Source organism: Lithobates pipiens, unplaced genomic scaffold (genome assembly GCF_037356315.1).
Source record: "Lithobates pipiens isolate NorthernLeopardFrog02 unplaced genomic scaffold, aLitPip1_a1.2 Scaffold_23, whole genome shotgun sequence".
Classification (NCBI taxonomy): Eukaryota; Metazoa; Chordata; class Amphibia; order Anura; family Ranidae; genus Lithobates; species Lithobates pipiens.
Window position 1 is genome coordinate 254465876 of NW_027507785.1, and position 14613 is coordinate 254480488.

Sequence of the window (14613 nt, forward strand, 5' to 3'; positions counted from 1 at the left end):
TCTGTGCAGCCTTTTCTAAGGTATACACAGTCCTGCCAGACAGCATGGCCGAAATGGTGACCTCACTCTTCTTTACTGTAATTACTAGCTTAGTAACATTTTTTCCACCAGTAGAATTTGGGGTTATCTATTTCCTCCCATCTGTCACCATTTTCCTTGTCAGCAAATGCCCATGAACCAGAACATAAGTAGTTCCTAGTGCTGCCCCTAACTCTGAACCCTGAGTTCACCTTTACAGGAAATTACAAATGGTTGATGTCATTTTGGATGCAGGTAATTACATTACTTGCATTTAAAATATAGCTGAAACTACGACCTACATAGTATTTCAGATTTACTCTATTCTCTCATCTTTCTTACATTCCAATCACCCAACCGTTTGGAAGAGTGAATTTGAAACCAGTATCACCCCACATAAATGGACACAAGAGATAAACTTTAAACTCTTCACTAAATGGTACAGGTGCCACTAAATATGCATCGCTTTTTTCCATCCTGTCTGAATATCTGTTGGCGTTGCCAAAATCTAAAGGTTTGGTGACACACTAGCGGACATGCTCTATGATGAAAGAATTTTGGACAAAAATTCAACAGGATTGTGGGAAAGCAAATACCTAATACTCCAAAAATAGTCAAACTTTCAACTATGCCAGCAGTGAAAGATGTCCTCAGACACTTTGTTACCGAAGCCAGAGCGTTTATAACCTGATATTGGAAATCTATCACTATACCAACTCTGGTGGAATGAGCTACATAATTTTTCTCCATAAAAGATTTGGAACCTCTCCTTTCCAAAGAGCCAGATCGGTATATGGTAAGCACTCCTGGACAACATTTCAAACCTCCCCTGAATTTCAGGCTATGGTCGGAGTATGATGTCTGTTTAGATATAAACCACGGTGGAGTATTGCCTCAACCCTTCCCTTCCTTTCTGTATATGTCCTGCCCTTTCCCTCGATCTTTATATGTCCTACTGTTTACCCCAGCCTTTCTCAACCTTTTCAACTCAGAAGAATCCTTGAAATTACTTTTTGGTCTCGTGATACCCCTGCTAAAAATTACTAGATCTACAACTCATGATACATTAGTGTGATGGTCAAAATGAAGAATTTGTGGCCATTGGAAAGAGTTACTCCCTTACAGATAGCTTAAAAGATCAATGGTATCAGTGGGAACTGATCTCAGAGGCAGAAATTGTTCACTGTTCAAGGAACCCCTAGCACCCCTAGCAACCTTTGGAGAAACCCTAGTTGGAAAAAACCCTGGTTTATCCCATACCTTACTGTTACTTCACTTTCTCTCTCCCCCCTCCCCCTTTCAATTTTTATCTGAGAATTATAATTATAAGAGGTTTACCACATTGAACCTCTACATAAAATTTGTATTTAGTTATTAAATGTATAAGAGTGTGTCAACCCGAAAACTCGCCTTAGAGGCTTGCAGTTGCCCCTTTTAGGTGTTAAAAACACTAGAAATCTTTACAACCATATACATATTATATCTTTTTATGTGACAACACTAAAGAAATGCCACTTTGCTACAATGTAAAAGTAGTGAGTGTACAGCTTGTATAACAGTGTAAATTTGCTGTCCCCTCAAAATAACACACAGCCATTAATGTCTACACTGCTGGCAACAAAAGTGAGTACACCCCTAAATGAAAATATCCAAATTGGGCCCAATTAGCCTTTTTCCCTTCTCTGTGTCATGCGACTTGTTAGTGTTGCAAGGTCTCAGATGTGAATGTGGAGCAGGTGTGTTAAATTTGGCGTTATCGCTCTTACTCTCTAATACTGGTTACTGGAAGTTCAACATGAATATACCCCTAAGTGAAAATGTCCAAATTGAGCCCAAAGTTTCAATATTTTGTGTGGCCTCCATTATTTTCCAGCACTGCCTTGACCCTCTTGGGCATGGAGTTTACTAGAGCTTCACAATGTGCCACTGGAGTCTTTTTCCACTCCTCCATGACAACATCACGGAGCTGGTGGATGTTAGAGACCTTGCACTCCTGCACTTTCCATTTGAGGAAGCCCCACAGATGCTCAATAGGGTTTAGGTCTGGAGACATGCTTGGCTAACGGCCGAAAAGGGGTTAAAAACCACGCACAAAACGATTAGAAGAGCTTTTATATATTTGCCTTTTTTCCCTATTTTGAAACATTACGTTTGAAGGTTACCTCTAAAGTGGTTGTAAACGTTCAGTTTTTTTTTTTACTTAATTTCATAATGAAATACCCACCTTGAAACAAAACCCTCCAGCACTGTGCTGTCACTGCTGAGAGAGCTGACATCTTCCCCCCGGTCTTTCTTTTGGGTTTGCATTCTCCTGCTATGTGATTGGCCAGAGCCGCGATGACCTCACTCATGCACATGCACATGCACACAGGAACCCTTGTTTCATCACAAAGCTCTAAAGGTCCAGCAAGGTGTTCCAGACCTTTAGAACACATGCGCCAGGGACGTAACTGGCTGCATTCAAGGTGAATATCTCCCAAATAGTGTATGTTTAGGAAATATTAATTTTGACTACAGGTAAACCTTATTATAGGCTTTCCTGTTGTAAAAATCACCAAGCGGGCTTTACTACTGCTTTAAGGTAAAAAACCTTAAGGCTTTACAACCACTTTAAAGCGGTTGTATAGTCAATTGTAAAACTTTTACCTACAGGTAAGCCTATAATAAGGCTTACCTGTAGGTAAAAAGAATATCTCCTAAATCTGTACTGTTTAGGAGATATTCCCCCTGCAATGAGCCGCTGACTTCAGTGGCGCATGCGCACAGGGGATTCTCGGCTGAAAGCCCGGCAGATGCCGGACTTTGCCGGAAAGAAGTCTCCTGCGCGCATGTGCCGGAGTGACAACATCGAGGCGCCGGCCACTCACAGTGCTGGAGCCGCGATACCCAGAAGACACATCGAGGCAACATGTCAGCTCCCTCAGCGTGGACTAGGTGAGTTACCGACGCTTCGTTCTAAGGTAATTATTTCATTATGAGCTAGTATGCAGTGCATACTAGCTCATTATGCCTTTTGCCTTACAGGTGTAGAAAAAAAAAAGAATAATTTGGGGGTATACAATTGCTTTAAGGTATTGTGATTGTGGTAGGGAGAAGTTTGTGTCCGGTCATTTTCTGCAGTCATCCACCTGCTCTGGTCCGATCAGTTCACAAATCCCCTACTGATCTTTTGATGATCGGAAGGCTATACATCCCATATGAAGGGGGTCATAGGACCAAGATCTGGAGTGACGTTTGACAATGTCAGTAATGTTATCCTTGCTGGAGAGGAACCTGTACCTGTAAACCTATACTGCATGCACCCCCCTACTTCTGTTTTTTCATTCTGTGGATATGTGTTTTTTTGCACCATTTCTGCAGTACCTTGATCTTTATCCCACCAGTTATCAGATCACCAGTCATCAGGGGGTAGGTGGGAGCTTTCAGATGAGAAAGCAAGCCTTACTAAGATGGCTGCCTCCACATAGAGACATAGTACAGAACAAGGAATAGCAAGTCCGTAACAGGGATAAAGATCAGCTGCAGGAAGCCTACAGGTAATACTGGTCACTAGTTTGTTTTCTCCTTACCCTTTTTGGGCTTCCACAGGTCAGGTCTTTCCTCATAATGAAAGTCATATTTTATATATTCAGTTGCTGCAGATTTGTTTGTTTTTTTCCTTTTTTTTTCTCTCTCTTAATGAGCTCCTGTGTGTTCAGAGTGTACAGGTATTTTGAGTTATATCCTCCCTATTCATTTCATCCTTTGAGCGCTCTCCTTGATGGAATACTAACCCACGGAAATTGCCAGGTCAGTAGGGATTGCTTTAATTACTGCATGCCAGAGCCTGCTACGTCTGACACTGGACACTAACATCCTGATAGGAGACACAAGATCACACTCACTTTGTTGCTAGCAGAAGCACGGTTTACACTTTGAGCACAGAATGCATCTTATATGCATTTGGAAATGAAGTAGTTCCTATTGTTTCGTATAACTAATGCACATAACTATAGTAAATAACCAGACCTTTCTTAAAGGGTAATTCCACCCAAAATTCAATAGATTGATAGTTTCTGGAAAGTTACATTATGTAAAGGCCCATACACACGATCTGACTATGACAACAAACATGCAAATTAGCTGTTTTAAGGCAACATCCGACCATGTGTACACTCAATCGGACAAATTTTTTTGGTTTTCATCTGACTTTTGTTGGCAGTGCGAACGGACAAACTTTCCAGGCAACAAAAGTCTGATGGAGCAAAGTCCGATCATGTGTACAGAAAACCATAGGACTTTTGTACAAAATAAAAATATGCATGCTCAGAACCAATACAAAAGATCAGACAGCAATACAGAAGCTGACCAAAGGTGGCAGTAAAGAGCAGACAAAACACATGATTTGGTGAAAGTTGGCTGAAAAAGTCCTGCCGTGTGTATGCAATACAAGTTCGTGGCCGACGCCCTTTGTACAAAAATCCAATCCAGTAGGTGGGCCGATCCTGTGTATGAGGCTTAACAGTTTCTTGTGTCTCACGGGGACCAACAGTGGTAAGATGTATGCACTTAATTTCCCAGGTCGGCCCACCTACTGGGAAAGGTTTCATTGTTCTGTAAAAATTGTATTTAGAAATCAACTGAGAGTGAGACACACACGGGGAAGCTGTTCATATGAAATCCCCAAGAGCCATGAGCGACTCCATCTATCGTATTCCACCAGTAGCTAAAACATAACTTTTGGGTGGACTGACCCTTTAATTCTGCATGGGTAACGTTGGTCTTTCTATCCACTTAATGTGCCTAAATGTGCTTTTTTTTTTTATTTATATGTGTTTTGTTATCTGTCAACAAAAGTGATTGGCTTTTATGCTGATAAATCTGAAAGTGCCTTGACAGAAATACAGTAGCTGCCACTCCCGGCTTCACCGTCTAAACACATTTGATGCTGTAATGAAAAGTAGACAAATAAGTATGTAAAATGTATGATTAAAAACAAATAAATCAAACATTAACATGTTCAAATAAATATAAAAAAGTCCAGAAGAATTCCATCAGAGAGAAAGTGGTCAGTGCAAAAAATCCATAGGTAAGTTAAGTATATATGTTTCCATAATCCAGTATACCAATGTGAATAAATAGTACTTCACATCCAGGTGCACACCCCGCTCACAGGCTGCTTACTAGCAGGTAAGACCTTAAGGATGGAGGTCTAGCTGCACTATAGAGAAATATCCCACTAGGATGTATGGACGCCGTAATTCAAGATTTGAGATGACCACCTCTTTCTCCAGAAAGTTTCCACACAGCCGAGGCAGTCCACATAAACTCAGTATAGGATAAAAGCAAAGGAGGAACCCCGGAGGGCATGATGACATCACAGCTTTAGCTCCATCTGATGAATTTCATGCAATGGAACGTCATCAAGGGGTAATGTAGTGTTACTACTACTGATACTCAATTACCCCTTGATGACATTCTGTAGGGCACGCCGGGTGGAGCTACAGTACTGACATCATCACACCCGCCCGGGTGCTGTTCATGATTTACTGTGTTACATGTAATTTTATAGCTGTCTATTGTAAGTAGTTGTATCCTTATTAAATGCTGAATTTCCACACTACTACACTATGGGGTTTATTTACTAAAGGAAAATCCACTTTGCACTACAAGTGCAGTGAAGTGCAGTCACTGTAGATCTGAGGGGGGCATACAAGGAAAAAAAAACTGCATTTTTGCTTGCACGTGATTGGATGATATAAATCTGCAGAGCTTCCCGTCATTTTGATCTTCCTTTAGTTCTACAGTGACTGCACTTCCAAGTGCACTTGTAGTGCAAAGTGGATTTGCCTTTAGTAAAAAAACACCTATGAGTCCTTCCTTTGCTTTTATCCTGTACTAGTGTTTTGTTTTTTATGTGGACTGCTTTGGCTGTGTGGAAACTTTTTATAGAAAGAGGGGGTCCTCCCAAATCTTGAATTACAGCGTCCATCCATCCCAGTGGGATATTTCCCTATAGTGCAGGTAGACCTCCATCCTTGAGATCTTACCTTCTGGTAAGCAGCCTGTAAGTGGGGTGTGCATCTTTGTGTGAAGTATTGTTTGTTCACATTGGTATACTGGATCATGGTGACATATACTGTATACGTGCCTATAGACATTTTGCACTGAGCGCTTTTTCTCTCTAATTGGAATTCTTCTGGTCTCTTTTATTTTATTTTTTTATTTGCACATGTTAATATTTGATTTTATATGTTTTTAAGCGCTAATTTGTTTTAACCCCTGATTGGATGACATTTTCGTGTGTGTGTGTGTGTGTGTGTGTGTGTGTGTATATGTGTATATATATATATGTATGTGTATATGTGTATATATATATATATATATATGTATGTGTGTGCACTTTGTTTTGGCTTTATTGGTTAATTATATATGTATGTGGATATATAGTAAGTGCAGCTATTACTGATAAACTATCACAATTTTGATACTTAGCGAAACCACTTCTGCTTTAATGTGTAACATTTACACATGTGTATTTTTTGTTATTCATATGCAGACTTTTAGGCCTTAATCACATGGATTTCAAAAGATGGTGTATGGTGCAAGTTCAGGCCAGCGTTCATTTGACTGTGTGCTTAAGCTTGCGAAACTGTGGCATGCAGTACTCAGGTCACTCCTGCCAATATAAGCCCGTAAACAAATATTGCTCAGTATCCTGCATTGCATAAAGATGGACATTTTAAATTTTATTTGCTATTGTGTCAACATTAAAAAAAAAAAGATTTAAAAACGTAAATAGAACCCACTTTTGCTAGGTGCATCGACTATTGCTTCTCTGACACCTCTTGCCATGGGTGAAGTCAAAAGCGCCGATTGGTTTTGGCCCCATACAAAACCCTGGACACAGCCAAGAAGACCAAGAAGTAGTAGTGTCAGTGAAAGCAGAAGGCAGTTAGACTTGGGAAGGAGTCAGCTACCGTGAAATATTAGGAATAGGAGGGCCGTTTTATTTCAATACTTTAAAAAAAGTATTATCAAACCCTCAGTTAAAAAGCCTAGGTTTAATTAGGAGAAAAGAAAAAATCTCCTATGTGGTGAACTTTTAAGGCACAAGCTAAATCAAAAAGGTTTCAATGACATATATGAAATAGTTCAAAATATTTATTTAGAAAAGTATAAAGAAAAATATGTATTAAAAAAAAGTGAAATGTATAAGTACATATAAAAACTTTTATACCATTATATACATGAATATACAGTATGATTAATTGGTTTCTCACACCCGACGCGTTTCGGAGTCTTATTCAGGGAGGAGAGCAAGGGGAAACCATGTTTCTAATAATAGAATAATAGATATATAAACATTTAATAATAGCAATAGTAGAAACTTGGTATGTAAATTAGTAAAGGAGAGTGAGAAAAGGAGAATTTGTATAAATGTAAAATATACTTGCCAACTATGATAAATCCACCACATACTTGCAAGTATGAAACAGCAGCTACCTATCCACCCTCTGGGATCTGCTATAACTGAAGACTGTGGCAGGCAGTGCTTGGGCTGTCCGATGACATCTTTGAGTGGAGCTAATGATGGGCTTATGGTGTCTTATGCATCAGCATGTCCTCAGTAGCACACATAGAAGGGTGACAATGCTGCCACTCCATGCAGGGCATGTACAATGTTTATGCAACATGGTCCACCCATTAGGAGAAGAGATTGAGAGGAAAGTTGAAGAAAAAAAAGTGTATAGAACACACATGGCATGTACAGTTCATATAGTTTCATAGTTAGTAAGGTTGAATAAAGACACCAGTCCATCCAGTTCAACCTGAGTGAGTGTCTACAATCACCCCTGCACACTCACATCGGTCCCTACCCTCAAAGAGCCTACAATCCAAGGTCCCTAATTAATATACTAGGGCCAATTTTAGACAGAAGCCAATTAACCTACCTGCATGTCTTTGGATTGTGGGAGGAAACCGGAGCACCCGGAGGAAACCCACGCAGGCACAGGGAGAACATGCAAACTCCAGGCAGGTAGTGTCCTGGTTGGGATTTGAACCAGCGACCCTCCTTACTGCTAGGTGAGAGTGCTAACCACTACACCACTGTGCCGCCACTATGTTGCCAGAAATCATCCAGGCCTGCAGAGAAAAGGTAAGTGCCTTTGCAGTGATGGAGGTGACCTGGGTCTGTACATCCATGTGGGGGGGAACAATCTACCTCCTCTTCTATGCATTAGCAGACAATCTCGTGCAGCCATTGCATCACCCCAACAAATACGGGTCTGTTAAATAGGTTTTTTTTCATCTGCAGGTTAGCATTTTGCCGTTTATAAAGGCCTTATCAACTTTACAACCAGCCTATAGTAAAAATACATCATTAATTTGGCGTTAGAGGAAGTAAACCCCGTGGGTTTTAATTCCTCTTTTGCACCCCAAAAGGCCTGCAAATTAAAAGTCTAATGGGCTAGTATGCATCGCATACTAGTTTATTATCTGACACTTACCTGCAAACAAAGTCTGCGCTATCCCCTGTGCAGGCCGCGTCCATCTTCGGACTCTGGCTCTGTGACTGGCCAGAGTCGCGCGACATCAGTCAGTCATGGCGCGGGCTGGGGGAAGAAACGGCACAGTGGTCTGTTTCTTCACAGCGCATGCGCCGATGACGACATTGGCGCACTACAAGTGAAATATCTCCTAAAAGGCGTATTTTTAGGAGATATTTCCACTTTCTATAGGTAAGCCTTATTCTAGGCTTATAGATAAAAGACAAACAAAAGGGTTTACAACCACTTTAAATATCGGGGTTATGGCTGCAGCTAGCAGCCATAACCCTGGTATTTTTATTTTTTTACTATGACTGATTGTAACATATAAAAGTGGTCTTGTGGGCGTATTCGCCGTGGCCTTATTTAGAAAAAAGCATACTTTAATAAAAGCGATAAGCCCATTCTAGGCTTGTAAGAAGTCCACTTTCCATTATTCTCTATGGATGAATACAGTTGTGCAGTAGAGCACAGCCTTCTGGATTAGAAAAGACAATTTCTTGGCTTCAGAAAATGCCTTCAAGCACTTATGTTGCAAAATGTACACATCAACATCTTTTGTAATGATTACCACATTGCTATGTTGATTTCATTTATTCTGAATCTGTATTTTGCTGACATAACAGGTTCAGGTAATAGTGGTGTACTAAGTCTATGTCAGCCTGGTCAAATCTTACACCGGTCTCATGACCCTTCATGAGTCCCATGTATCAGGGATCTGGGGATTGGCTGCTCTGATACCTTACACTGTATCGAGGGAGGGAGTGCAAAGAGTCACATGCCCACCCATACCCTAAAGCAGTGATTCTCAACCAGGGCTCCTCCAGAGGTTGCTAGGGGTTCCTTCAGCATTGGGCAATTTCTGCCTCTCAGATAAGTTCCCACGAACACCATTGATCTTTTTAGCTATCTGTAAGGGGGTAATTCTTCCCAATGACCACAAGTGTAAGGACCATTCTCCCCACTGACCATCACACTAATGTATCGTGAGTTGTAGATCTCTAATTTTTAGCAGGGGTTCCCCCGAAACCAGATAACCATTTCAAGGGTTCCTCTGAGTTGAAAAGGTTGAGAAAAGGCTGCCCTAAAGTATAAAGTATTTCTATGGCTCCAAGGTGATGAAGTTTAAGGGGATGGTAAGTATCCATAGCATAGACCGAATACTGGTTCACTTTAAGCTCATCACTTTCACAGGTGGAAAGGGGAAAACAATGGCTGTAGTAACCCTTTAGAAATATCAAGCCCTTTCATTCTTGTTGACGAGCTGAATTATTTGTGACTCTGAGGCCCTCCAACCTCTTTGCTAGAAGCCTGGTTTATCTAATGAGTCTCTTGTGTGTTTCCTGCCTCCTCCATCATACTGTAGCTGAAATGATGAGCCTCTTGTATTTGTGAAGAGGGACAATTCCTTCATCTTGACCTCTCTTACTTTCCCGAAAATTGTCATTTCGTCTCCTTTAGTTCTTGTTTTGATTTAAGTCTATCTTTTCCTCCTCAGTATGAGTTCAAAGCGAAGAACATCAAAAAGAAGAAAGTGAGCCTCTTGGTATCAGTGGATGGGGTGAAAGTGATCCTAAAGAAGAAGAACAAGGTAATTGACATTTTACTGTAGGGTAATAGTAAATTGTCTATTTTATTCATAGTAGCCAGTGTTGTATAACAATATGTCATATTGTTTTAGTCCTATGTTATAAATCTAAATATCATATTATTAGTATTATCCTTATTACTTTTCTATTAGCTATGGTTTATGGTTTTGTCATTGTCTGTATATCCCCATGCAGAGTAAAAAGAAAATAGTGAGAATTATTTTTCATTTAATTAAAAAACTATTTATATCAATCTTTTTCTTTTTGCTTTAAAAATAAACCTAAAATCTATGGCTGAGTAAAATACAATTTGACACTAATTGGTTATTGAAATATTGATCAGAGGTTGGTCTAGATTACTAGGTTATAAAATATTTTTCTTCCCTTCTGAATCCTGTATTGCTGTATCTATTTTATGTATTTATGCTGTTACATATATTACCCACTCTTCTTTTTACAGTGCCATTGGAAATTATGGAACTTTATATGATGATATAATTAGTTGAATTTATTTTCCCAAATATAGTTTGTTTGCTGATGGATCCTTATTTCCTGAATTCTCCTATTTTTGAGTCTTAAGGCTTCATAGTTTAATCTAAATTATTTTTAATTAACTGTGACCAGATTTCCATGTGTGTTGCCAATGATTCTTTTTAGGCAAAACCTGCAATGGAAATACATTTCCCTTCTAGCAGATGGCGTGTTACTAATATTTTGGCGGCATTAACTGCAGTCAACGCAATAGATATGATTTTTTTTTTTTATTAGATCCACTTTGAGCAGGTCCTGGGACCAACAAGGAGGCTGCCATTGCTGAGGTCACATTCTACAGATGCTATTTGTCTGGTTGTCATGCTGATCCTTTGGCTTTGATGCCTTCAGTCACTGATTTCTAACCTGTATAATGGCACAGTGATTTGACTTCCAGTGGTAGTAAACTGCTGAACTTTTTATTTTATTTTTTGTACCCTGCAAGGTAATGCCATAATGTGCTAACACATTATGTTAAACTTACCTTTAAAATGAAGCCCTTCCAGTGCTGAGAGGTCAGAGCTACAGGCGCTCCTATCTTCACCAGTCTTCCTTCCGGGTTTGCGGATTCTTACTGTTTGACGGCCCTAAGCCGCAATGACATCATTCCCACACATGCACGTGGGAATCGCAGTTTACGGCACAGAGCTCTGAAGGAACGGCCCGGGTGGTCATTCCGTCAGAGAGCATGTGCCAGTGATGTCACTGGCTGCATGTACAGTAAATATCTCCTAAACAGAGTAAGTTTAGGAGCTATTTACACTAGCTATAGGTAAGCCTTATTATAGATTTAACTATAGGTAAAAGTCAGAGATGGGAGTTTACTCCCACTTTAAAGTGATTTGTAAACGATCACCTTGTAAAGCAACTCATTTCGTTTAAAATGGAAATGAAAGGCAAAACATTTATGTATAGCGCTAAAAAAAAAAAATCATTATAAATACCTTTTTTTCAGCTTCATAAGAGCTGGCTAGAGAACTGACCACTATGTGTTCTCCTGCTCAGCGTGGTAGGTTTTTACTAGGAAAGCAAGGGGACTAGCTGGAACACCAGGGATTTTACATAAAGGAAGCAATACAAAGAGAACAGAAAACTTTCTCATACAAGTACATGGTACAGCAGGCACATATCAGGAATATGAAGTAACTTCCTTGACTTTATATGTATGCCAGGTCAATGTCTCAGAAGGTATTGAAGCCAATGAGAGATGATGGCAGCCTACATTTTTCTCTCAGGGACGGTTATTCAGCCAGAAGACTACCATTAGCTACAACATAGTCAAGTGGTAGCAGAAATGAATCCGTAATTTTCATTCATGTCAGGAAGTTATATCATGAAAAGACACAACACACAGAACGTGACAACAATGACATTGTAGCGTTATATAGCATTGTATTGTAACATTCTTGAAAAGATATATAAACTATCTACAAGTTAATAGCACAAGAGACATCTTATCCAATTAAAAAGTTAATACATGCAAATAAAACAACAAGTAATACATTTTTTTGCACTATTTCTGTCTATTCTGCACCCTTAAAGTGAAAGTCAAGGCTAAAACTAAAATCTCTGCATCTATAGCCACCAACATTCTAAAGGCCCATACACACGATCAGACTTTTTGCCAACAAACATGCAAATTAGCTGTTTTGGAGCAACATCCGACCGTGTGTACGCTCTATTGGACAAACTTTTTTGTTTTTCATCAGACTTTTGTTGGCTGTGCGAACGGACAAACTTTCTGGCAACAAAAGTCAGATGGAGCAAAGTCTGATCCTGTGTACAGAAAACCATAGGACTTTTGTACAAAGTACAAACAGGCATGCTCAGAACCAATGCAAAAGATCAAACAATACAGAAGTTGACCAAAGTTGGTGGTAAAGAGCAGAAAAACCACATGATTTGGTGAAAGTTGGCTGAAAAAGTCCTGCCGTGTGTATGCAATACAAGTTCAGGGCCGACGCCCTTTGTACAAAAATCCACGGGAAAGTTTGTACAAAGTCCTATCGTGTGTATGAGGCTTTAGAATGTTGGTGGCTATAGATGCAGGGATTTTAGTTTTAGCCTGGACTTCCACTTTAATACTTTGTTCAGTCATCCTATTGCCTTTCTTGCTTTCATTCGCTATTTTCCTAAAGGCCCATACACACGATCAGACTTTTTGACAACAAACATGCAAATTAGCTGTTTTGGAACAACATCCGACCGTGTGTACGCTCCATCGGACAAACTTTTTTTGGTTTTCATCTGACTTTTGTTGGCTGTGCGAACGGACAAACTTTCTGGCAACAAAAGTCAGATGGAGCAAAGTCTGATCGTGTGTACAGAAAACCATAGGACTTTTGTACAAAGTACAAACAGGCATGCTCAGAACCAATGCAAAAGATCAGACAATACAGAAGTTGACCAAAGGTGGCGGTAAAGAGCAGAAAAACCATGTGATTTGGTGAAAGTTGGCTGAAAAAGTCCTGCTGTGTGTATGCAATACAAGTTCAGGGCCGACGCCCCTTGTACAAAAATCCTCAGGAAACTTTGTACAAAGTCCTATCGTGTGTATGAGGCTTAACAATACCTTAAATAGTTTTTTATAGACAAATTTGTTCTTTTAGGAGCTCAGCTTGTCCAACATCCCTCCTTACCTTATCCCCAAGGATGAAGAAGAATCCACGGCTAGTTATGCCAATCCATTTATGGGGCGATATGTTATTTATTGGAGAAAATTGTCAGCACTCCCTCACTACTCCTTCCCCTGTTGCAGCAATCACTACTGTGTGCAACCTGGGAGGGTGGTGACATTTCTTCCCCTGTCACGTGGCAATGTTTGGGTCTAGCAATTGGCTGCTATAGCCAAGCACTGTCACAGGAGAAGGGGGCAGCATGCCTCTCCTTATCTGGAAATACTGGTTACGGTAACCGGTTACGATGGAGACAGAAAAGCACTTAGAAAGTTGCCATGATTTTGTTGAAGGGGGTCCTTTGCAGGAGATATTGCCTAAAGCCATCATTTATTTTTTCTCATTTAGTTAACATGGTTAAAAACCTGACAGTTTTTATTTTTGCAATCTGAGTTCCATTGGGGTGATTTCCTTTCACTTCCTGTCACAAAGATACAACAGTAAGTTAGAGGAAATGTCTCAAATGTAAAGGAAACACCCTCTAAGGCTGGCCATACATTATACCATTTTCTTATTTAACCACTTCATGCAAATCGCGATCATTGTACGTCGGTACTTTGATGCTAAATACCGTTGTTAAGGCAGCAGATGGCTTTCAGATAAAAGTGGCCTCTGTGGCGAATTTGCCGCAAGATCTATTTTATCAGGGCGGGAGGGCCCCCCACACTGCGTTCTGATGATCTCTGCTGCTTACCAGAGCTGTCGGTAGCAGTGGAAACGATCTCATCCTTGCCTCTGACAGGTCTGGAGCCAAGTAAGGGAAAGATGGTCCCCGCTCGGCTCCATAACATTGAATGGTGGAAGTAACATCAAACATCACTTCCGCCCAATGGTCTTAAAGGGGACATTTTTTATTTTATTTTTTTACAAAAAAAAAATATAACATTTCTTTTCTTTTTGACCCCAGATCTCATTTAAGAGGTCCTGTCATGCTTTTTTTTTCTATTACAAGGGATGTTTACATCCCTTGTAATAGGAATAAAAGTGACCCAAACTTTTTTTTAAAAGGACAGTGTAAAAATAAAAAGTTAAATAAATAAGAAAAAATTAATAAATTTAAAGCACCCCGTCCCGCCAAGCTTGCACGCAGAAGCAAACGCCTACGTAAGTAGTGCCCGCATATGAAAACGGTGTTCAAACTACACGTGAGGTATTGCCCTGATCGTCAGAGAGGGCAATAAGTCTAGCACTAGAACTCCTCTAACTCTAAACGTATAACCTGTAGAAATTTATGGAGATATTTAAGGGTCAAAATTCATTGCCATTCCA

At 40.0% G+C, this 14613-nt stretch overlaps 1 protein-coding gene across 2 annotated transcripts in view; it reads left to right on the top strand.

The window, feature by feature from the left end:
* Positions 1-14613, top strand: part of LOC143928269 (carboxyl-terminal PDZ ligand of neuronal nitric oxide synthase protein-like) — a 193154-nt gene that overhangs the window by 101604 nt on the left and 76937 nt on the right. For both annotated transcript variants that reach the window (XM_077453046.1, XM_077453045.1), the window contains exon 3: positions 10048-10140. In XM_077453046.1, the coding sequence (XP_077309172.1) occupies positions 10048-10140 (93 nt within the window). The remainder of the gene's footprint in view (positions 1-10047; positions 10141-14613) is intronic.